General features: G+C 46.6%; 1 protein-coding gene across 1 annotated transcript; it reads left to right on the top strand.

Annotated features, from left to right (window-relative positions):
* Positions 1-753: 753 nt before the first annotated feature.
* On the top strand, positions 754-24,141 carry ZBTB8B (zinc finger and BTB domain containing 8B). The gene is made up of 4 exons (XM_028113549.2): positions 754-815; positions 6,976-7,970; positions 19,435-19,613; positions 22,994-24,141. The coding sequence occupies exons 1-4, from the start codon at positions 754-756 to the stop codon at positions 23,309-23,311; spliced, it is 1,554 nt and encodes a 517-aa protein (XP_027969350.2). The 3' UTR covers positions 23,312-24,141.

Here is a 24,141-nt window from a genome sequence, read left to right as displayed (position 1 = left end):
TGAGCCACCCAGGCGCCCCCACACCTTGACTTCTAACCTCCAGGGCTGCGAGACAATGAATTTCTGCTGTTTAAGCCAGTTTGTAGTATTTTTGATACAGCAGCCCCAGGAAATTGATACACCCCCTAAGAGAACTCAGCTCCCCGTGGATGGCAAGCTGGTTTGTCTGGTTCACAGCTGTCCCACAACAGGCTTGTGTTGTTACTGAGCACCAGGTACACCGCTATCTAACCGTTTCACTTGTGTTCGTGAACCTGAAAGTTTTTCAAGGGAAGAGAGCGTTGCGGTGTTCAATAAAAACGTGTTGAGTGGATGAAACCATTTCCCTCATTTCCAGAATTTCTGCGGAGCGCCGGCCAGTGAAATGTGTGTGGACTGATAGGTCAGAGCTCTTATTCTCCAGGCCGCTTTAATGTGCACAACGTGCTTTCAGCTCTCCGGACAAAGACACCGATACTTCGCAGGTCCCTCAAGTGGGACTCAGAGAACCCAGCCGAGCTCCAGCCTTCTGCAAGCGCCGGTCCTTGGTATCTCGGTACTTGTAGTTTTGTCCACTATATCTTTGCCCAGGCAACGAACGCTGAGACCACAACTCCCGTCACCGCGCGAGCACTGGCGCCGTCAGAGCGCAGCCTCCGGAGGGGGCGCGGGCGCCATTGACTAACCTGCAGGCCGAAGGGCCCGCCTTCCTAAGCCCAGGAGCCCCTGTGATTGGTCAGCTGCCTCGCCTCTCATAGAGGGGGCGACAGGTGAATGAAAGGGGGGCGTGTCGGTGCGCGGGGCTCGGCGGCCGCGCGGCTGGATCCCGCTGAAAGGTGAGAGCCGAGAAGTGGGTTCGCGCTGCAGCTTTCATTGGTTTGGGGAGGATTCGGGGCTCCCCAGGAGGTCGGCCTTGGATGGAGGGAGCAGGCAGGGAACTCCCCTCTCGGTGGGCCTCCTTTGGACCTCCCGGCCCTGGCTACTCCCGAGACCCCCGCCGCGCGAACCTGAGCTGGATGACCGACCCTCCCTCCCCTCCAGCTTGGGGAAGGGTGGCGTGGCGCGGCGGCAGCTGTCCCCCCTTCCCTGGCATTGGACTGTCCCCCCCCCCCCCCGTCGTCCAGCTGTGTGGTCCTGGCGTCCGCCCATTGCGATGGTGCCGGTGGGCGAGGGCTCGGCCAGACTGGGGCAGTGCTCACCGCAGCGATGGTCACTTTGTCCGCAGGAGGCCACGGGAGGGGCAAGGCCACAGTTCCCCACCCTGGAGCCAAAGACCGGCCCAGTAACTAGTTCCCGTGATCTCTGCAGGGTCGTCTGGCTCTGGAAGGGGGCGGGGGGAATCCCCTTTTCTTGGGAGCAGTTTAGCAGGTGAACCGAAGATGCAGTTGACCCTGAAATTTTTTCGGTGGAATTGGAAACTCTTCTCCTGTGTCGTTCCCTTCCACTCCATGCGTTGGGAGAGGAGTGACTTCCCCAACCCTTCGGGGAGTCAGGTTGGCATAGTGTTTAGCATGTCAACTCTGGAATCAAACCAATTTTGGTTCCAATCCCAGCTTGGGCGTGTTAGCTATAAATTTGGGAACCTCAATTTCCTCCCCTGAAAAAGAGAGTACAACGATTTTATCTACTGCATTGGGTTATTGTGAGATAAAACTTAATGCTTGTAAGATACTTCTTACAGTGCTTCATGAGGAGAGGTATTCAGTAAATGCTAGCAATTGAGCAGGGTTTTTTTTTTTAAGATTTTATTTATTTATTTTAGAGAGCGAGAGAGAGAGAGAGCGAGAGAGAGAGAGAGAGAGAGAGAGAGCGCATGAGCAATGAGGAGGAGCAGAAGGGGAGGAAGTGGGAGGGGGAAAGAATCTCAGGCTGACTCTGTGTGGAACACTGAGTGGAGCTGGACCAGGGGCTCCATTGATCTCACCACCCTGAAATCATGACCTGAGCCGGAAACCAGTAGTTTAATGCTTAACCAACTGAGCCACTCAGATGCGCACCTCCACCTTTTTTTTTTTTTTTTTGATCAGGTTTTCATTATTCTCAAGTTGGTAAGACTGAAGGAGTCTTGTCAGAGTTTGGTGGAATTCATCGCTGGTTTTGGTGCCTGAATGAAGACAGTTGTGGGATCTGGGTAGGAATCCCTGGGGAATGTGGGAGTGTGTTGCAGGTGGTAGTGTTGGCATCTGCTCTCTCCTGGAGGACATGCACTGTAGTTGGTTCCTTTTTCTATTCCTGGCATCTTCCTTGTATGTAGCTAGTCACTGTTGAATTGAACTGGAACAGTGAGAGGGCTTGGGGGGGGGGGGTGGTCCCTGCCAGAGTGTGGATAAATGTACTTCTGACAGCAGTATACCCAAAGAGCTTCTTTCCAAGGAGAAAAAGTGTCCCAGGGATGCAGGATGCTGAAGGCAAGTGATATGAATAATGATTTCCACAGTATATGCCAAGTATAGGCTTGGGGACAGACTTGCAAAGTTAGGGAGTATTTATATGACCCAGTAGAATCTAGATTATTTACAGCGAGAAAGCCAAAGGAGATGGGTTTTGGGTACTATTTCTGGAAAGGAGCATCTTCCAGTGAAAGATAGAAGTGCCCTGGGAGGGGCGCCTGGGTGGCTCAGTCGTTCATTAAGCATCTGCCTTCAGCTTGGGTCATGATCCCAGGGTCCTGGGATCAAGCCCCGCATCCAGCTCCTTGCTCAGCAGGGAGCCTGCTTCTCTCTCTCCCACTCCCCCTGTTTGTTTTCCCTCTCTAGCTGTCTCTCTCTCTCTCTAAGAGAAAGAAAGAAAGAAAGAAAGAAAGAAAGAAAGAAAGAAAGAAAGAAAGAAAGAAAGAAAGAAAGAATGGAAGAAAGAAAAGAAGAAGGAAGGAAGGAAGAAGGAAGGAAGAAGGAAGGAAGAAGGAAGGAAGAAGGAAGGAAGGAAGGAAGGAAGGAAGGAAGAAAGAAAGAAAGAAAGAAGTGCCCTGGGAGAAGGCCCTGTAGATAAAACCATTCTTCAGGCCAAGAGTTGTTGTGCCTACACTGGTTTATCTCCCTGGTTTGCCAACTACCTTATCCCTCTGCCCCTCTTCCTTTCCCCCCTTTGTTTAAAAAGAAAAAATGAAAGCAGTACATACACATAGTAAAACACCCTAACAGTACAGAAAGTTTGAAAATGAAAAGTGAAAGTCCCTCTACACATCTCTTACCCTTAATTCTTCTTCTCAAGTATATCTGCTATTAACTCTTGCTTGTATAACCTAATGGGGGAAAATCATGCATATGTGGATGGGATTATACAGTACATTTTGTTTTGCATCTTGCCTTTTTCTCTTAATATATCTTGGTGACCTTTCAATAATGAACACATACAACTCTAGCTCATTAAAAACATGGTTGCATAGTATTCACCTGTGTGATTGTACCTCATTGATTTAACTTGTCCCCCATTGGTGGACATTCAGATTATTTTTACTTTTGCACTAGTACAAAAACCTGGTGAATGGACATCTCTGAACTTGTAATTTGATGTTTTTTGACAACACATCCTAAAGGGTAAATTTTTACGTTGAAATTTCTGGGACAAAAGAAATGTGCGTTTTTAAAAGTTTTACATTTAATATTTAAACTTTTTTTAATTTTTGAGAGAGAGAAAGAGAGCACGCACATGAGCGGGAAGGGGAGCAGGGGCAGAGGGAGAAGGAGAGAGAGAGAATCTTAAGCAGGCTCCACTCCAGAGCCAACTAGGGGTTTGACGCATGGCTTGATCTCGCAACCCTGAGATCATGACCTGAGCCAAAATCAAGAGTAGATACTTAACCGACTGAGCCACCCAGGCGCCCCAAAAGAAATGTGCATTTTAAGTTTTAATAAATATTGCCAAATTCCTATCTAAAATGGTATTCCAGATTATATCCACATCAACATTGGATTTTAGCACATTGAAAAATGTGATTTTACCAGTCTGATAGATTTTCTTTCAGTTCTTTTTTTTTTTTTTTAAAGATTTTATTTATCTGAGAGAGAGAGAGAATGAAGAGGATGGGGAGGAGCAGAGGGAGAGGGAGAAGCAGACTTTCCGCTGAGCAGGGAGCCTGACCCCAGGACCCTGGGATCATGACCTGAGCCTGAGGCAGATGCTTAACCGCTTAACCGACTAAGCCACCCAGGCGCCCCTTTCTTTCAGTTCTAAAGAAAAGTAGAGTGTGATATTGAAATGTTGCATTTTCCTATATCTCATTTTTCCCTTCATAGTCTGATAGCCAAAGGCAATGGCAGGAACTGCCTGGAAGGCTTGGTTGGAGCAGTCAGAAGAGGTGGGAATGACAGTGAAACCTTAGTCCTGTGACAACTTTCAGGGTTGATATTTTTGGGAATTGTGCAGATATCTGACAGTTCTCTACCTTTCTGAACCAAATGTTAATTTTAACTACTTTGGATAAAAAAAATTCCAGAAATTATGACATAACTTCCTTGACTTTAAAATGAATATAACAGATAAGAATCATCTTGATGACTTAGGCCCATCAATGATAGCCCCAGGCTATAATTTAGTGCTGTCCTTAGGCCATTTTGAATATGTAGGAGCATTTAATATGCTTAGCTACATGACCTCAGGCTGAAATTTTGAAAAAAATTCCTGGATCTGTTTTTTAAATAACTTTTTTACCTTTTCCCAGCTGTCAGTTCTTACCTTTGTCAGTTTACTTGCTTAGAGACACTCCTTCACTTCTCTCCCTGATTGGTTGTCTAGTTTCTAAACTTAATGCATCACTTGCTATAAATACGTAGAAAGTAGGTGTGGACGGCCACTCAATAAGGTTGTTGATGGTCTTCGATGAATCTAGTCTGTGCAGTTAGTACATAGACCTTGGGGAGTCTGTTTTGCCAGTGGGAGGGCCCTTTTTTGGGGGAGGGAGTGTCTGATTTCTGGCTAGGTGAGGTATTGTTGTGTTGCATTTATAGAAAGGAAGAGTGCTAAGGAGTTGGTTGTGGTTGGCAGCTCTAACTAGGCCTTTTGTGATTCCAGTAGAGGGAGATGATGTACTTGGTTGTAGAAACTTCTCTGTGCTCCATGGGTCAGTATGGAAAAGGGGTAGTGGATGGATTGTTACCGAAGCCCAAGTTCGGCTGCTTGTTGCTCAAGAGGCCAATACTCAAGAGAGGAGCCCAGCCACCTGGGGAGAAGGCAGACTCTTGTCCAAAAGCCAACTCCGAGGTTTCTGCCTGGCCCAGGGATTTTTAAAGGGGTTTAATCAGTTAAGGGAGTACGGTGGGCTTTGACATTTCTTGATGATGTGCGGCTCAATGATGCTAGCTACAGAATTATCTCAGCACACAGAGGTTGTGCAAGAAGGTCTGGCTCCTGGCTACCCTGGAGCTGTGCAAGAGTACTCTGATCTTTCTGCAAAGGAGGGCAAGGTCTACAGATGAGGTCAGTACAGTCATTTGTGTGACCTTAAAAAAGAAAAATGTTTTGTTAAAAGATTGCCAGGCTAATCAGAAAGCTGAGGCGGCTTCAAACAGACTTGCTGGCCTCTGTGGCCTGGGAAAGTTCTGGTCCTTCATTTTCCAAGGCCAGTGGTCTGCAAATCTCAAAGAAAGTAAATTAGTTTGTGTACAGATCAAGGGCCTTAGGTCAGTAAGCAAGGGGTTGTGTTAACTTGAAGCAAGTTAACCCTTACTGTCACAGGATGGCTCTGTGGTTTGTGTGATGGGAAAAGATTGAGGCGAGAGCTCAGAGAAGAAGGTCAGCATCTGTCTTTCTCACCAGCAGAAGGGTTTTAAACTTGATTTATACCTGTTCTACTTAGCAGTTAAGAAAGGAGTCTTCCTTTGTCCTTAGCCAACCTACTTTGTCCAAAACACTCTGCCAGCTGCTATGGGGGGTAGCAAATGAGATAAGACATGGCTCATGCCTTCAAAGGCTTGGAGTCCACTGACAGACAAGGGCCAGGACATAAAATTCGATGGAGTGAACCAAGGGTAGTGGAGTCCATCAGTTGGGAGTCTCTCATTCGTAAGAGATAGAAAACCCAACTCAGACCAGCTAAGGCAAAAAGAGACTTAATTGGCTTCTGGCCCAGCATGAACTGGGGCTCAGAGGGTGTCCCTGGGCTCCATTTTTTGCTCCTGCCTGAGCTAGACTGTCATCTTTGTCGGACTGGTTCCCCTGGTGGTGAGACAGGGACATCCTACATGCCCACAGAGTAGACAGTGCTCTTTTTTGGAACCTTCGGTAAACCTGTATTGCTTTTCATTGCTCTGACCAAGCCACATGGCCATTTCTGAGCTAATCACTGCACTCAGAAGGTGGGATGCCTTGATTGTGTTAGCCTCTGTTTATATCTAGAGCCTGGGGATGGCACCAGCTTGATGCAAAACACCTTGGCCAAAAATGAGGGAAGGGTGGATCTCTCAAAGCCAGAATGGGCACTAAAAACATAAGAATGATGACTGTATGCTGGCTAGCCCAAGAATCCACCATGCTTCCATGAAGGGATGATAATAGGGGTGTGCTGAGACAGGCGAGTACGGTCTCCAAGTTCCGTGTCAGGATTGAGCTGTAAGTATTAGATTTGGGTATTATCTATATTCTGAGTCTTGAGGAAAGTATAGTGTAGGCATAAAAGCAGGAACTCCAGGGGATAACTGACCTGGTTTTGAGTCCTGGCTGTTACAGCTGGGTCATCTCCTACCTTCTCTAAGCCTCAATTTCCTTACTAGAAATATGGGGACAGTTTTATCATCGGGTTTTTATAAAAATTTATTGAGAGCTTCCATGTAAAACGCTATGTACTATGCCACGTGCAGTTTGTTTAGTTGTTTTTGTTGTTTTTCATATCTTAACCCCATTGGACCACCTCTGATTTTTGTTAGATCCCAAAATAGCCCATATCATAAAGACACTATTGAACTGGTGTTTTGGGAAGAATGAAAAAGAAAAATTAAAACTGAACATCTTATTTGTAAGGTTGGGATCGGTGAATTAACTGGAAAAAAAAAATCTTGGCAGAGATACAGGCCACTCCAGAGAAGCAGCAGCTGGTGGAGAAATGGAGATGCAATCCTATTATGCCAAGCTCTTGGGGGAGTTGAATGAACAGCGAAAGAGGGACTTTTTCTGTGACTGCAGCATCATTGTGGAAGGGCGGATCTTCAAGGCCCACAGGAACATTCTGTTTGCCAACAGTGGCTACTTCCGAGCCCTGCTCATTCACTACATCCAGGACAGCGGGCGGCCCAGCACCGCCTCGCTGGACATTGTCACGTCCGACGCCTTCTCCACCATCTTAGACTTCCTGTACTCTGGGAAGCTGGATCTGTGCGGGGAGAATGTGATTGAAGTTATGTCAGCGGCCAGCTACCTGCAGATGAATGATGTGGTGAACTTCTGCAAGACGTACATCAGGTCGTCCCTCGATATCTGCCGGAAGATGGAGAAGGAGGCAGCTGCGGTGGCGGTGGCCATGGGGGCTCACCAGATTGACGGTGGAAGCCCCAGTTCAGGCAGGGAAGGGACCTCCTGTGATACCAAGAGCTTGGCCTCCTTGGCAGCCAAGGGAGAAGAGAGTGTGGACTGTCTGAGAGAGTCCCCTTGCACTGACTGCCGGGGCTGCCACCCGCTGGGACTGGTGGTGAAGGACCGCCAGGGCTGTGGCCCAGCTGACGGTGACCTCTCTATTCTGCCCAAACAGATAGAGCCCAAGGTGGAGTTTGAGGCCGACGAGGTGGAGGTGGAGGGTGGTGAGCCGCTGCAGCCTTATGCCGCGCCATTCAGCCTGGCCCGCGTGGCCGAGGCTTTGCCCGGTGGCCAGGCTGTGGACTTGGCCTACAGTAACTACCACGTGAAGCAATTCCTGGAGGCACTCCTGCGCAACAGTGCTGTCCCCAGCAAAGATGATGCGGACCATCACTTTTCTCGGAGTTTGGAGGGAAGACCAGATGGTGCAGGAGGAACCATGAGTTCCATGATGGATGTCCAGACTGACTGGTATGGAGAGGACTCAGGTGAGCTCCATGAGCATTCAGCATCTCTGCCGGTCCTTTAGCATGCACACCTGGGCCTCTTTGGCTCCTATCATCATGATCATTGTCATTGTCACTGCCATTACCGTCACTGTCATCTCCACCACCATCATTACTACCACATTACCACCACCCCCACCAAGCGGTGGTCATTGAGCACCTGCTGTGTGCAGGGCATTGTCTCTTCCTCTATGGTAGTATTTTACCTCTACAACTAGAGTGTAAGCATGCTGAGGGCAGTCTGAAGACGTGGAGAGAACCTACTGTCTTCTACTAATAAGCAGTGGGACTTGGGTTAAATCAGTCAGTCTCTTTGAAGCCATTTTGTTCAGGAGATAATCATCCCTGCCTTGCCTTTATCATAGGGTTAAGGACCAAATGAGAAGGTTCTCAGAATTTTTTCTCACGTATGATCATATATTCCAGACAGGTAAGAAATTGATACTTCTCTGTGTCAGCCATGGTGCCCAGCACATGGTCGACAGGCACGTAGTATGTCATGGTCAATGGTGCTACCTACTTGAGAATATCTAAAATGAGTTGGCATTTGGCTTTATGTGAGTAAGTTTCTTATATCCTTTGGTAGGCTTTTTTTTTTCTTTTAATAATTAATGTTGATAACTCCAAAGACATGTGTGTTTTAATTAAATCATCAACCTTAAACTAGCTTTTATATCAAATATTTTCCTTTGGTAGGCTTTTGTGTTTTAAGAGAACTTGGTTGTTTTCCTGAACAACTCTGAGAGATGAGTTGACATGACTAACTCCTCTTAACAGGTGGGGTAATTGTGTTGTAAAATGTCTTGTAGGAGATTGAAATAGACTTGGCTGCCACCTTACTGATGAAAGTACCCTATAGCTTCCAGAACTTCAAGCCAAGAAATTAATGAATCCCAGTTTAAATTCACCCTTCAATACTGAGCAGTGAAAGTATTTTAGATAAGGGAGATCAGCCACTTTTATTTGTTATTAAATGGCTGTCTTGAGACATTTAATTTCATTTTTTAAGGCAAGAACACTCTGTATGTCTGATTAAAACTAGGCTTGAAAACTCGAAAATGCTGTTTCCAATCCTCAGGGACACTGGCTTACCCAGCATTTAGAAGGTAGTGGCTGTTTTCACGAACACACCGTGGGAACGGGTTGAAATCTCATTTCCGTGCATAATAGCACTTCACAGACGGTGACCACCCTTTCACACCCATTAGACCCTCATGAATTTGGCAGAAGAGTGTGGAGAAACTGAGACCCACAAGGGTTTGGTGAATTTCCTAAGAGTGCAGAGCTAAAACAAGAAACCTGGGCTGCCTTCATTTCATTCGAACGAACTGTGCAGGCAGCACAAATGAATAGAGGATTTCAGTGCCACGAGTTTATCTTTCAACCCCTCTGCCTGTAAGCGCAAGCATCAAGAAATAATAATGCAGCCCAACTCCATCTTCATTCAAGTCCTGTCTGTCTACCTGTCTGTCAAGTCAGGTTTCCAACTAGATGGTGCTGTGGACAAGGCAGCCATCCTGGCCCCTGGCCATGCCTGTTGTCTGCCAAGTTTTGATCCCATTCACATGGCTCCTGGGTAAATTTATTCCAAATGCCAAGGCACAGAGTAGGACTGATGTGTTTGGTCATTCATTTATTTGCTCAAATATTTGAGGACCTTCCTGGTAAAGATACAAAGATAGTCAGACATGGATCCAGCCCTCAAAGAGCTGGTGGTGTCTTAGAGGAGGTAAGGTATGTGTCATTGGCATCACATGAAAGAAAGACAGTAGGACTGGAAGACAGATGGAGGTGTGGCTTTCCCAGTGGTCCAAAAGCAGACCTGGCTTCCGCCTGGGAGATCAGGGAGGCATTATGAAAGTGGCATCCGAGGGTAGGAAGAGGAGAGAAATTGATGGGAGTCAGATTATGGAAAACCTTAAATGCTAAGAGGTGAGGTTTTGTCTGTAGGCACAGGGGAATTTTTTGGTAGTTACTGAGCTTGGGAGGAGGCAGGTTCTGTGCTTGGGGGAGATTAATTTGGCCTTACCACCAGATGGCGTGGAGATGGGAGACAAGGGCAGGGAGACAGCCAGGAGGGTGTCGTGGTAATTCTGTATCCACATTGCTCACATCTGACATAAGCAGACATGGTCAGGTCATAAGGTCCTCCTATCAGCCCTCCTCCCCCAGACCTCCCAACCCCAGCTCCAGCACCTCCCACTGCTTCTTGGAAGGTTCATCTGCAGTGGCTACCTCCACTGTTTTACTTCCTACTCTTTTCTCAGCCCACTGCAGGCTGGCTTCTGCCCCCTGCACTCCATCTACCCTGCTGCCATGAGGTCAGCCACGCATTTCTAGAGCCAATCCAATGAGTGGTTTTCAGGTCTTATCTTACTTGGCCTCTCTCAGTAGTTGACTCTGCCCTTTCTCTCCTTCTTGAAATTCTATCTTCCTCTGGCTTCTGACACTACGGGTACCCATTGCTCTGACCTCCGCCCATTCCTTTCCAGTCTCATCATGGGGTCATTTAATGCCAGTGTGTCCAGTGTTCCATCATTGGCTTGCTTCTTCAACATCTTATCATTCCTGCCCATTCATTCATTCATTAATCAGTTTGTTCTCTGTATTTATAGATCTGATTCTGCTTTTTGTTTGCTTATTCATTTGTTTTTTATTTTTTTATTTTCATTTATTTATTTATTTATTTATTTATTTATTCATGAGAGACAGAGAGAGAGAGAGAGAGGCAGAGGGAGAAGCAGGCTCCCAAGGAGCAGGGAGCCCAGTGCGGGACTCGATCCCAGGATCCTGGGATCATGACCTGAGCCGAAGGCAGATGCTTAACCATCTGAGCCACCCAGGTGCCCTCATTTGTTTTTTAGATTCCACATATGAGGGAAATCATATGGTATTTGTCTTTCTCAGTCTGACTTATTTCACTTAGCATAATACCCTCTAGGTCCATCCATGTTGTTGCAAATGACAAGATCTCATCCTTTTTTATGGCTGAGTAATATTCCATTGTGTGTGTGTGTGTGTGCGCGCGCACGCGCGCGCGCGCACGCGTGCGTGCACATGTGCGCACACGCACTTTACATCACATCTTCTTTATCCATCTGTCAATGGACACAGGCTGCTTCCATATCTTAGCTATTATAAATAATGCTGCAATAAACATAGGGGTCCATATATCTTTTCAAATTAGTATTTTTGTTTTCTTTGGGTAAATTCCCCAAAGTGGAATTTGAGAGACCTCTATACTGTTTTCCACAGTGGCTGTACCACTTGGCATTCCCACCAACAGTGCATGAGGTTTCCTTTTTATTCACATCCTTGCCAACACTTGTTATTTCTTTTTGATTCTAGCCATTCTGACAGGTGTAAGGTGATATCTCATCGTAGTGTTGATTTGTATTTTCCTGATGATTAGTGATGTTAAGCACCTTTTCATATGTCTGTTGGCCATTCTGTATGTCTTCTTTGGAAAAGTGTGTCTATTCAAGTCTTCTGCCTATTTTTTAATCAGATTGTTGGGTTTTTTTTTAGATTTTATTTATTTATTAAGAGAGAGAGTGAGCATGAGCAGGGGGGAGGGTAAAGGGAGGGGGAGAAGCAGACTCCCTGCTGAGCAAGGAGCCCAATGTGGGACTTGATCCCAGGACCCTGGGATCATGACCTGAGCCGAAGGCAGACACTTAACCAACTGAGCCACCTAGGCGCCGCAATCAGATTGTTTTTATGGTGTTGAATTGTTTAAGTTCTTTATATATTTTGAATATTCACCCCTTATCGGGTTTGTCAGTTGCAAATACCTTCTCCCATTCAGTAGATTGCCTTTATTTTGTTTTGTTGATGGTTTCCTTTACTGCACAAAAGCTTTTTTTTAAAGACATCTTTTTTTTTCTTTTTTAAAATATTTTATTTATTCATTTGACAGATAGACACAGAGAGAGAGGGAACACAATCAGGGAGAGTGGGAGAGAGAGAAGCAGGCTTCCTGCCAAGCAGAGAACCCGATGCAGCGCTCGATCCCAGGACCCTGTGATCATGACCTGAGCAGAAGGCAGACGCTTAACGACTGAGCCACCCAGACGCCCTGCACAAAAGCTTTTTATTTTGATGTAGTCCCAATAGTTTATTTTTGCTTTTGTTTTTTTAAAGATTTTATTTATTTATTTGAGAGAGAGAGAGAATGAGAGAGAGAGAGAGAGCATGAGAGGGTCAGAGGGAGAAGCAGACTCCCTGCTGAGCAGGGAGCCCAATGCAGGACTTGATTCCGGGACTCCAGGATCATGACCTGAGCCGAAGGCAGTCACTTAACCAACTGAGCCACCCAGGCACCCCAATTTTCGCTTTTGTTTTCCCTGCCATAGGAGACATATCTAGAAAAATGTTGCTATGACCGATGTCAGAGAAATTACTGCCTGTGTTCTCCTCTAGGATTTTTATGGTTTCAGGTCTCACATTTAGTTCTTCAATCCATTTTGAGTTTGTTTTTGTTTGTGGTGTTAGAAAGTGGTCCAGTTTCATTTTTCTGCATGTACCTGTTCAGTTTTCCCAGCATCGTTTGTTGAAGAGACTGTCTTTTCCCATTTGTATATTCTTGCCTCCTTTTTCATAGATTAATAGACCATATAAGCATGGGTTTATTTCTGGGCTCTCTATTCTGTTCCATTGATCTATGTCTCCATTCATTCAATCATTTAACAAATATTTATTGAGCACTTACTATATGCCAAGCACTGTTCATTGGAGTGAACAAAAGGCAGTCCTTGTCCTCATGGAGCTGACATTCCAAATCAGGGAGACAGACAATAAACATATAAGTAAGTATATAACATGAAGAAGAACTAAAGCAGGGGAGAGGTTGATAGTGAAGGAGATGCAATTTTATTTAGTGTTGACAAGGAAGGCCTTTCTAACAAGTTACCTTTGGGCAGAAACTGCAAAGGAGGAAGAGAGCAAACTGCAAGGTAAATCAGGGAGAAGAACATTCTGGGCAGAAGGAAGAGCAAGGTGCAAAGGCCCAGGTGCAGGTCACAGTTGGCAAGTGAACTAGAGGAACAGCAGGATGCTGCTGAGGCTGGAGTGGAGTGGGTGTGGCAGAGTGCTAGGGGATGAGGTTAGAGAGTTTGGTTGAGGGCAGACCAGGTGGGGCCCTGAAGGCCATGAGAAGACCTTTGGGTCTTCCTCTGAGAAGGGACACCACTAGAGGGTCTCAGCCGAGAGTTCTTGAAGTGACATATCTTAAAAGCATTCATGTGGGTAGTGTATGCCATAACCTCCAGAGTGGTTTTCTTGGATAGGACTCTACTGCCTCTCAGGGTCGAACCCACCAGATTTCCTAATGGCTTGTATGAGTGGTATGAGAAAAAGAGAAGTTAAGGGTGACCCTCTGGCTTTTAGCTGGAGCAGCTGACTTAAACATGTTACGTTTGTGATGCCTCTTGGATCTTCAGGTGGAGATGTTCACTAAGCAGTTGCATCCTGTATGCTTGGGGTTCCGGGGGGAAATCACAGCTGAGCTCTACATTTGGGAGTCATTAATGGGTCCATGGAATTTGAAATTTATATATCCCATGAACTTATGGCTGTAGAAGGAGAAGGTAAGAGATTTACTCATTGCGCCCTGGGGAACTCCAGCATGTAGAGGTTAGGCAAATAGGGCCCAGTAAAAGAGACCAGGAGGGGGCAGGAAGGGAGGTAGGAGGAGAATCGAGAGTGATGGGTACTAGGAGGAGAAAATGTTTCAGGAAAAAGGAGAAATTGACTATATCCAGGACTACATGTAGGCAGAGTGAGAACTAATCATTTGGGGAGGTCATTGGCGGGCTTGACAAGAGTAGTGTTGATGAAGTGGAGGCAAGAGACCAGAGGGCTTGAAACAGAGCTGGGGAAATAGAGGTGAAGACAGTGAGTATTGATGCTTCTTTCAAGCATATTTGCTGTGAAGGGGACAGAGAAATGCATCAGTAGCTGAAGGGGCATATGAGGTCAAGGTTTTTATGAAGGTGGAGGATCTAAAAGCGTGTTTGTTTACTGGTGGGAATGATCCAGGAGAGAGGAGGCTAACTGGGTAGAAGAGAGAGGGACAGTTGATAGAGCGAGGGCAGACGGGGTCCCTGTCCAAGTGGTGGGGATGGTCTGGCTCTGCATGTGAGGAAGCACATTCGTTCATAGGAACAGGAGTGGAAGCAGACTGTATGTGTTCATGGGGGAGCTTGGGGGTGGCTGGGAGCATGTGGAGGTTCTCTTCTGATTGCTTCTCATCAGGTAAAGAAGCAAGGATAGGGGCACCTGTGTGGCTCAGATGGTTAAGCATCTGCCTTCTGCTCAGGTCATGATCTCAGGGTCCTGGGACTGAGTCCCACATCGGGCTCCCTGCTCAGGGGGAGCCTGCTTCTCCCTCTGCCTCTGCCTCTGCCTCTCCCCGCTCTGCTCATGCTCGCTCTCTCTCTCAGATGAATAAATAAAATTAAAAACAAAACAAAACAAAACAAGGACAGGGGAAAGGGAGGAGACAGTGGGGGGCGGAGACCTGAGCAGAGGGAGGGTATGGAACGGTCCCCGAGGAGAGTGGGAGAGAGTGAGCCAGGGAAATAGGTGGGTTTTTTTTGTTTTTTTTTTTGTTTTTAGATTTTATTTATTTGACACAGAGAGAGAAATCACAAGTAGGCAGAGCGCAGGCAGAGGGAGTCCCTGACTGAGTCCCTGACGGAGCCACCCAGGTGCCCCATATTTTGGGTTCTTGGGCAGATATTAGTGCTCAGAGGGTGATGGTTAGATGGATTCGAAGTGAGACCAGAACACAGTGGTGTATTTTTCACCAGTGATGTTAATTTGTCTTGTTTCAGGTATGGAATGGGCACAGATTTGTGTTTAACCAGAATTTAGGTTTAGCCAGGTGAACACAGAGGAAGAGAGAAGACCCAGGCAGTTAAGGATGGATGTGAAAGAGTGATTTCAGTGATGGATTGTGGGCACTAAACTGGGGAAGGAGAGGCATGAGGCCCCAAGGAGATGAAGGACAGTAAAATGGCGGCATAGTCCATGGTGTGGTTCTAACCGAGAAGGGACACTTAGGGGGTGAGCTGGAAAGATACGAGATAGTGGTTGGGAAGTGGGATGCTTGATATGTAGGCTGTGGAACAAATGCAGTTATTGGAAATATCTAGGTATGGGGCCATGATTCTCCCTCTCAACTATACACTAGGCAGAGTGTTTTAAAAATCTGATGCTTGGGATAGAGATTGGACATCAGTTTTGTTTTGTTTTGTTTTTTTAAGTTTCCCAGGTGATTCTAATATGCAGGTGGGGTTGAGAGCTCTTGGTCTAGGACGGGATAGCTGAGGTGGGGTGGAGAACAAGGTCTTTGGAGGAAAGGAGGTCAAGGAACAGAGAGGCCAGGGTGTTGGAAGGGTCATTTGCGGTACTCACACCAAGAGTTATGCCGGGAGTTGTATTTGAAGGCAATGTGATCAAATCTCCACAGAATGAGGAGGTGACCTCAGGGCTCCGGGAGGACTGTAATGAGATATAGCTGTACTATCATTCGATGCCGTGAGCTTCCGAGGATCTTAAGGTTTTTGAGGATGGAGGGAGGGGCAGTGGTCTGGAGATGACAGTGAAGCACGAGGGGGATCCTACTCACCTCCAACTCAGAGGTGTCACGGCGGTGGGGTAAGGGAAGCAGGGTGCTCCGGGAAAGGCCAGGCCTTAATTAAAGCAACCACTCCAATTTCCTGAAGATTCTTAAAACTGTATTCTTCCCTCCTGTGCCTAAGCTCCAGATTTATCTAACCCAGATATGCCCCTCATGGATGCTCTGGGCCACCCCAAACATAGTAAAATCCAAACTGAACCTGTCATTCCTCTAGTACCTGCTTTTCCTCCTGTGTTCCCTACCTCGGTTTATTCCACCATCATCCATCAGGTCAGCTAACCCACAATCTCTGTCATTTTGAATCTTCTCTTTCCCTTCTTAACCTCCCACGTGTGGTCATCAAGTGCTGTCCATTTTACCTCACATGGGTATCCCCTCTCCACCTGGGTCCCTGCTTTAGTTCATGACATTTCTCATCCTCTCTCACGTGTACTTCCCACCTTTAATATTGCCTCTCTTCAGTCCTTCCCCTACAAGGTTCCTGGAGGGCGCAGTCAGTTAAGCGACCCACTCTTGGTTTTGGCTCCGGTCGTGGTCTCAGGGTCGTGAGATACCCCCACAACGGGCTCTGCCTTTCCTGTGGAGTCTGCATGAGACTCCCTGTCCCTCTCCCTCTGCCCCTCCCGCCCTGCACTCTTTCTTCCTCAAATAAATAAATACATCTTTGAAAAAAATTAAAAAGAAAAATCCTTCCCCTGTACTGTCTTCTGAGGGATCTTTCAAAACTCAGATCTGACCCCATGTACTTCCCCTGCTTAAAATTCTAGCCGCTTACAGAATAAAGTCCAAGTTCCTGAACATGTCAGAATCATGAGGGCAGGATTTTTATCTTTTCCGTTCACTGCTCTATCCCCAGGGCCTAGGACATAGCCCGACATTTAACAGATGCTCAGTATAAATTTGTTGAATAAATGATTGACCATGACCTTCACAGTCTGGTTCTCGGCCCTTCCGCAGCCTCATTTCTCATCCCCCCCTCCCCTCTGCTTTATATTCTGTTTTCTTATTTACCTCTATGCCTAAGCATGCGTTATTTCTCTGAGGTACCTTTCTTTTTTTTTTTTTAAGATTTTATTTATTTATTTGAGAGAGAGAGAGAGAATGAGAGAGAGAGAGAGAGCATGAGAGGGGGTAGGGTCAGAGGGAGAAGCAGACTCCCTGCTGAGCAGGGAGCCCAATGTGGGACTCGATCCCGGGACTCCAGGATCATGACCTGAGCCGAAGGCAGTCGCCCAACCAACTGAGCCACTCAGGCGCCCCTGAGATACCTTTCTCTGTCTTGAACTCCTGATGAACTCCTATTCATCCTTTAAAACCTTGCTCAAAGATCACTTCTCCTGTGAAATCTTCTCTGAACTCCTAGAGTGAATTCATTACTTCCTTGTCTATGTTTCTTCATCACTTTGAACTTTGCACGTGTTACATTATATTGTGTGAATTTGTTTACATGTCTTTCTTTCCTTCCAGACTTAACTTCTTGAGGGAAGAAATGGGTGTCTTGGTAAAGGTGGACCTTATTAAGAGTGTCTGGCATGTTAATAGGCATTCAAATGAATGGTTTTATTGGTGAGATCAGACCATGAGAGAGGAAGGAAAGTGTTGTGGTAATTCTTACTTTTCTTTTTTTTTTTTTTAAAGATTATTTATTTATTTATTTATTTATTTATTTGAGAGAGAGAATGAGAGACAGAGAGCACGAGAGGGAAGAGAGTCAGAGGGAGAAGCAGACTCCCTGCTGAGCAGGGAGCCCGATGTGGGACTCGAGCCCGGGACTCCAGGATCATGACCTGAGCTGAAGGCAGTCGCTTAACCAACTGAGCCACCCAGGCGCCCTAATTCTTACTTTTCTGATGGAGATAGAGTTAACAGTTGGTTTTTCTGGGGACTAATGCTGGGCCCATTTGACTTAATGTTTTTGTAGATAATTGAGAAAAGGTAAAGTCTAATGCCAGGCTGGTGGGGCTAGATGGCAGGAAGATTCCACAACACCAGAGGAGTGAGCAAGAGACTGGATCTCAGTCCCAGTGTGCTCAGTGACAAAATAATCCAACATACGTATGTAGCGATGAGCCAAGAGCTGCTGCTTTATTGTAGGAAACAGGTTTTGAAGTCACTATAGATGATGCAGAATGTTAGGCATTATCAGGCTGGGAACTTGAAACCAGAGAAAATAACCTCCACCCTTGGGTTGGGTTGTGTTGGGAATGATGTTGGGTTCTCACTTGGGATTCGGCTTGCCAAACTTTTGGCAGCACCTCCGAAAAGATAAAGCCCAGGTAGGTGTCCTGGGAAGGTCCCAGAGAAAAGGAGTTACTACAGTATTGAGAAAAACCACAGAGCCTGGGCTGCTTCATTGATAAAGAAACACCAAGGAGAGGGTGATGGTGACAAAAACGGCTGACATTCATGAGCTCTTACCATGTGCGAGGTGCTGTGCTGTAGGTATTACTTCATTTCATTCTTACCACAATCCTTTAAGGTGGGAACTGTTATCATCCCTATTTTACAGATGAGAAAATTGAGGCAAAGAAAAGTTAAGGGAGATGTCCAAAGTCATACGGCTGGTAAATGGTGGAGCAGGACCTTGAACTCAGATTTCAATGCCTGGAAAGCCTGAGTCACTAGTGCCTTCCTGTATGATGTGAGATGACCAAAGTCTATAAAATCCTGAAGGGTGTACATAGAGGGGACACATCTTGGAGTGCTGCAGTGAGGGTAACTCAGGAAACTTGAACAGTTTTTGTATATGGGGGGGATAATCGTGTTGTCACCTTAATGGTTGTACGAGCAAGGTAGGAAAAAAAACAAAGAGTTGGAAGAAGATTTAAGTGAATCCCTGGATGTTTGAGGATTTCAGATCTATAGAGTTAATACGAATTCCAGCTGAGGGTGTACATCGCAGTACACATCTTCTGTGCATGCCTGGAAGCTCTTCTTAGGCACTCCTGTCATAGAAAGGATAGATCCTGATCCAGGGGTCTGATTCATCATCACAGAGGGTTCCAAATTTTTGAGGGTCATGAAGTCAATTCAGGAGGTCATTGTTGATCAGTTCAGGCTGCCACAGCAGAAATACCCCAGATTGAGTGGCTTAAATAACAGATTTGTTTTCTCGCAGTTCTGGAGGCTCAGAGTACAAGATCAAGATGCTGGTAGGGTTGTTTTCTTCCTGGCTCACGATCTACTACCTTCTTGCTGGTCCTCACATGGCCTTTCGTCTGTGCATGAACAGAGAGAGAATGAGACCTCTGGTGTCCCTCGGATTCTAAGGACACCAGTCCTATCAGATTAGGGCTCCACCCTTATGACCTCATTTAACCTTAATTTACCTCCCTATCTCCAAAAATAGTCACCTTGGAGGTTAGGGCTTCACTGTATGAATTTTGGGGGGATGCAATTCAGTCTGTAACAGGGTCTCCATCAGCACTGCCTTAAAGTGAAATCAGAGACAATAGACACTGTCAGAGTAAGTGTTATTTTGGGAAGCTTTTCCAGTTATCCCCTTGAAGACATGTGAATTCTGAGGTTGTAATATAACCTGTGTCTCTAACTGCGAGCCATAGAGAAGTTTAAAAGCTGGTACCATATGTCATTCCTTGCAGCCTTATATCAGAAGCCCACTTTACCCTCTGGCTGATTGGGAGCCAGACAGAGACTTGGAATTTGTAGTGTCTTGCTCTTAGCTGGTGGTAAAGATGATGTCCTCCCTCTGGATCCGGACTGGCAGAATTCCCCAGGTCCCGATCACCTTTCGGAGGGTGGCCATTGTCACTGATGCTTACAACCCATTTGGTTCCCCAGGTGACGTGCTGGTGGTCCCCATCAAGCTCCACAAGTGTCCTTTTTGTCCTTACACTGCCAAACAGAAGGGCATCCTTAAGCGGCATATCCGCTCGCACACAGGTGAGCGGCCCTACCCCTGTGAGACCTGCGGCAAGAGGTTCACGCGACAGGAGCACCTGCGGAGTCACGCCCTGAGTGTAAGTATCTGGGCTGGAAAATCTCTGGTGGTGAGGGCAGAGGGGATGGAGGGGAGGGGGCTCCTGACATTTGTCTAATGCAAGGGTGAACCAGCCTGCCTTTTACTTCTCTGTCCACTGGAGTATTTTCAGAGAATTTTAAACATGTGTTTCTACTAAATTAAAGCTGGGTTGGTGGCACTTAGAGAAAGTTAAAACTTATGTAAGAGACTAGTTTCTTAGACTCAAGAAAGTTTGTTTTTTGGTTTGGTTTTTTTTAGATTTTATTTATTTGACAGAGAGAGCACGAGAGAGCACAAGCAGGGGCAGCTGCAGAGGGAGAGAGAGAGAGAGAGAGAGAGAAGCAGGCTCCCCACTGAGCAGGGAGCCTGATGCGGGGCTCGATCCGAGAACCCTGGGATTGTGACCTGAGCTGAAGGCAGCTGCTTAACTGACTGAGCCACCCAGGCGCCCCCAACTCAAGAAAGTTTAGATCCTGGTCGGGGATGGTTGTCATAAGGCAGAGAACAATGGGGTGTAGACAGGGGATTGTGGGTCTGTTCTCACCGGTGTGATGCCAAAGGTGAGAAAAGTGCATCCTTAGTTTTCCACCCAACCCCAGTACCTGGATGTGGGGAAAGCATGTGCCACCCTTTCTAAGGCTACCTGTGGGCAGCAAAGAGGACTCCAGACCCAGGGGACCTCCCCTCCCACTGGCTTCCCCCTGCGATTCTGTCTCCCATGTGAGTGATTAATTCCCACCAGCTAAGAGGCGTTCAGGCCATTTAGGAAGGCATTGTATTTAAGATCATCTTTGAGCAAGGCAATCAGTCTTTAGAAAATCAAACATAAAAATGGTTTGGACTTCAGAGGACACTATCAAGAATGTGAGAACCCACAGAATGGGAGAAAATACTAGTGAATCATTTATCTGCTAAGGATCTAGTAACCAGAATATACAAAGAACTCTTTCAGTTCAACAATAAAAGACAAATAACCAAATTAAACAATGGATGTGAACAGACATTTCTCCAAAGAAGATACACAATGTCCAATAAGAACATGAAAAGATGCTCAACATCACTAGTCATTAGGAAAATGCAGATCAAAGCCAACAGTGAGATACCACTTCAGACACACTAGGATTGTTATCACCAAAAAGCAAGTAATAACGAAGTGTTGGCAAGGATGTGGAGGAATTAGAACATTCATACACTGCTGGTGGGAATATAAAATGGTGCAGCCACTGTGGAAAACAATCTGGTGGTTCTTCAAAAAGTTAAGCATAAAATTACCATAGACACCAGCAATTCTATATCTAAGTATATACCCAAGAGAACTGAAAACGTACATTCTCACAAAACACATCTGCACACAAAGGTTCATTGCAGCATTATTCCTATAGCCAAAAAGTGGAAACAACCCAAGTGTCCATCAACTGATGCATGAATAAACAAATTGTGGCCTATCCATACCATGGACCCTCATTCAGCCATAACATGGAATGCAGTTCTGATACATGCTACAATGTGGATGAACCTTAAAAGCATTACACCACGTGAAAGAAGCCAGTCACAAAAGGCCACATCTTGTATGATTTCCTTGATAAGAAATACATAAGATGGGCAGACCCATGGAGATAGAGTAGATCAGTGGTTACCAGGGGCTAAGAGGCTGGCGAATGGGAGGGGGGTGGCTGTTATTAGGCACCTGATTTCTTTCTGGGGTGATGAAAATGTTCTGGAACTAGATGGTGGTGATAGTTGCACAACCTGGTGAATATACTAAAAACCACTACATTGTATGCTTTTATTTATTTATTTTATTCTTTTCATTTATTTGAGAGAAAGAGAATGAGAGGCAGAGAGCATGAGAAGGAGGAGGGTCAGAGGGAGAAGCGGACTCCCCACCGAGCGGGGAGCCGGAGGCGGGACTCGATCCCAGGACTCCAGGATCATGACCCGAGCTGAAGGCAGTCACTTAACTGACTGAGCCACCCAGGCGCCCAAATTGTACGCTTTTCAAAAGTGAGTTTTGTGGTATGTGAATTGTGGTTTTGAAAGAATCCAGATTTAAGTTAAGTACAAGGTTACTGGCCATCTCCACTCCCAGGGCTGGCCCCAGCACCCCTGTCTGAGAATGGCCTCTTCTCATAGCCTCAAGTTTTTGTCTGTCTTTTCTTCCCCCCCAAATTGTATCTCCAGTCTGTCTTGGCAGCAGTAGGTTCCTGGTACCCCGGAGATAGTTTACTGGTTGGAATCTTTATTCCCTCTATTTTTCCATGTTATAAAAGGTCCAGTCTACCGCAGCCCGAAGAGGTGGTTTTCAAAGTCCCTGTCAGGTTGCAAAGGTCATGGACATAGCCAGGTTGGCTAAGGGTTTAGTGTAGAAAGCCTAGGAGACGCCCTGGAGGCATTTGGCCAGGATGTAGTGGCAGCCCCAGTGAGCTGAGTGTTGTGTCATTGGCTGTTGTCCTCTGTCATTTGTCTCTTGTGTGCACCCTGCATCCGGAGCTCTCCACAGGAGAGACTTCGGTTCACAGAGCCCCTGTGGGCTGGAGCTCCTGAAGAGGGCGCACATTAGATAGATCCGTATGCAGAGGGGCCCTGGGGCTACTGCCCTAAGGAGGAACTGCGTGGGGTAGGAGATCAGGTTCTTCTAGTTTGCAAAGTGCTTCTCATAGGTAAGGAAAGCATTTATCGAAAAAGAGGTAAGGACGGAGAAGATACCATCTAGGAAGTCGGCCTCCCTAATAACTGGACAATCCCAGGTACGTAAAAAGCCATAGCTAAAATCCTCAAGCGTTCCCTGAAGGCCCTTTCTATGCCAGGCATAGTTTTTTAGTAACAAATGTGACAGAGAACATGAATGAGGATAGCCCCTGCCTTCTTGGAGCTTATTATAGTCTAGGGAATTTACTAACCATTTGTTAGAAATTCAACAAAGGCGGGGGGGGGGGGGGGGGGCGCCTGGGTGGCTCAGTGGGTTAAGTGACCGGCTCTTGATTCGGCTCAGGTCATGATCTCAGGGTTGTGGGACTGAGCCCCGAGTGGGGTTCTGTGCTCAGCACAGAGTCTCCGTGAGATTCTCTCTCTTCTTCTACCTCTGCCCCTCCCCCTGATCACTCTAAATAAATAAACAAATAAAATCTTTTTAAAAATTCAACAAAGGAAGGAGGATAGGCGAGAATGTATATCTGGGGACCTAAGCTGGCCCAGAGCCTCTGCGAAGACTGCCTTCAGAGGCATTAATAGCCGGGCAAAAGGCTTGGCGATGGGGAGGCGGCACGTTCCTCACCTGCCCGATGGCCTTGGGGCGGAAGCACCTTGGTGAGGCGGCGGCTGTGGCGGGGGGCGGGGGGGGGGCTGGGGGTTTTTTACTGTGTCCGCGTGTGATTTCAGGTGCACAGATCCAACCGTCCAATCATCTGCAAGGGCTGCAGAAGAACCTTCACGAGTCACCTGTCCCAGGGCCTGCGGCGCTTCGGGTTGTGTGACAACTGCACCTGTGTTACCGACACACATGACGAGGAGGACGAGCTGATGCCCGTCAACCTTAGCCTGGTGGAGGCTTCGTCGGAAAGCCAAGAAAAGAGTGACACGGACAATGACTGGCCAATCTACGTGGAGTCTGGTGAGGAAAACGACCCCGCCGGAGAGGATTCTGATGGCAGACGGCAAATTCAGCCCTACTCGTTGGATCGAGAGACACTTACGTAGCAGTAAATTTGGTGGGGGAGAGGTTTTAGAATCGGTTATTGCTCATTCTGCGTTCGAAAGCCGCCATTTGTCCAATTTTGTGGAACCCCGAGAGGAACATTTTTTTCACCATTCCTCTACTTGCATTTTTGTTAGATTACATAACGAAGGTTGGATCCTGTGAGTCGAAGGACTAATGACTGCTTAGTGGAATGCCCTTGGTTTCAGAGGGCTTTGCTGAGTTAATTCTGAGTGAGTCAAGGCTGGCCCCAAGGCTCCCCATTCTTCCTGTGGTGCACCCAGACTCTGGTTCGGAGAAAGATAAGAAAATCTCCGTGCTTGTTTTCACATTGTCTCACATCTACATTCCTTTCTTGTCAGCCTTTTTCTCTGTAAAGGTGGGCAAGAATAGCTTGAGACCAGTCTCTCTCTTGCCAAGCCTCTCCTAATGGATTCCATATTTTAGTTTTCTGGTGAAGTCTTCATGACATCAGGTAGGCAGGGATGTTCAGCTGCATGATTGTAAAGGTACTTTCTAACTCTAAGGCTGCAGTTCTAATGGCTGGGAGTATTTATGTGCACACACACACGGAAATGAGCTGAGAGGCTCCTGGGGTACTCTGACTTGCCCAGTTGTATTAAACTTTAAGTTAGCCCTGGGAAGGGAGCCTGTGAGCCCAGGTCTGGGCGGTTTCCCTGTCTGGTTTGGTATTTGACAATTCTACACACACAGATCACCTGTTTTGTGATCATAAAACAAGTCATTTGGGCGAAATTCAAAATACTCCTGCTTTTCCAGCCATTTTCCAGAGTCGCTGTTGTGGAGCGTGGAAATATAGCCACTGCTGAGT

Source organism: Eumetopias jubatus, unplaced genomic scaffold (genome assembly GCF_037043125.1).
Source record: "Eumetopias jubatus isolate StellerSeaLion01/CBP00866 unplaced genomic scaffold, mEumJub1_p1.0 scaffold_4, whole genome shotgun sequence".
Taxonomy (NCBI): Eukaryota; Metazoa; Chordata; class Mammalia; order Carnivora; family Otariidae; genus Eumetopias; species Eumetopias jubatus.
Note: the sequence above shows the minus strand (reverse complement) of the source record. Positions and strands in the feature narration are given on the sequence as shown.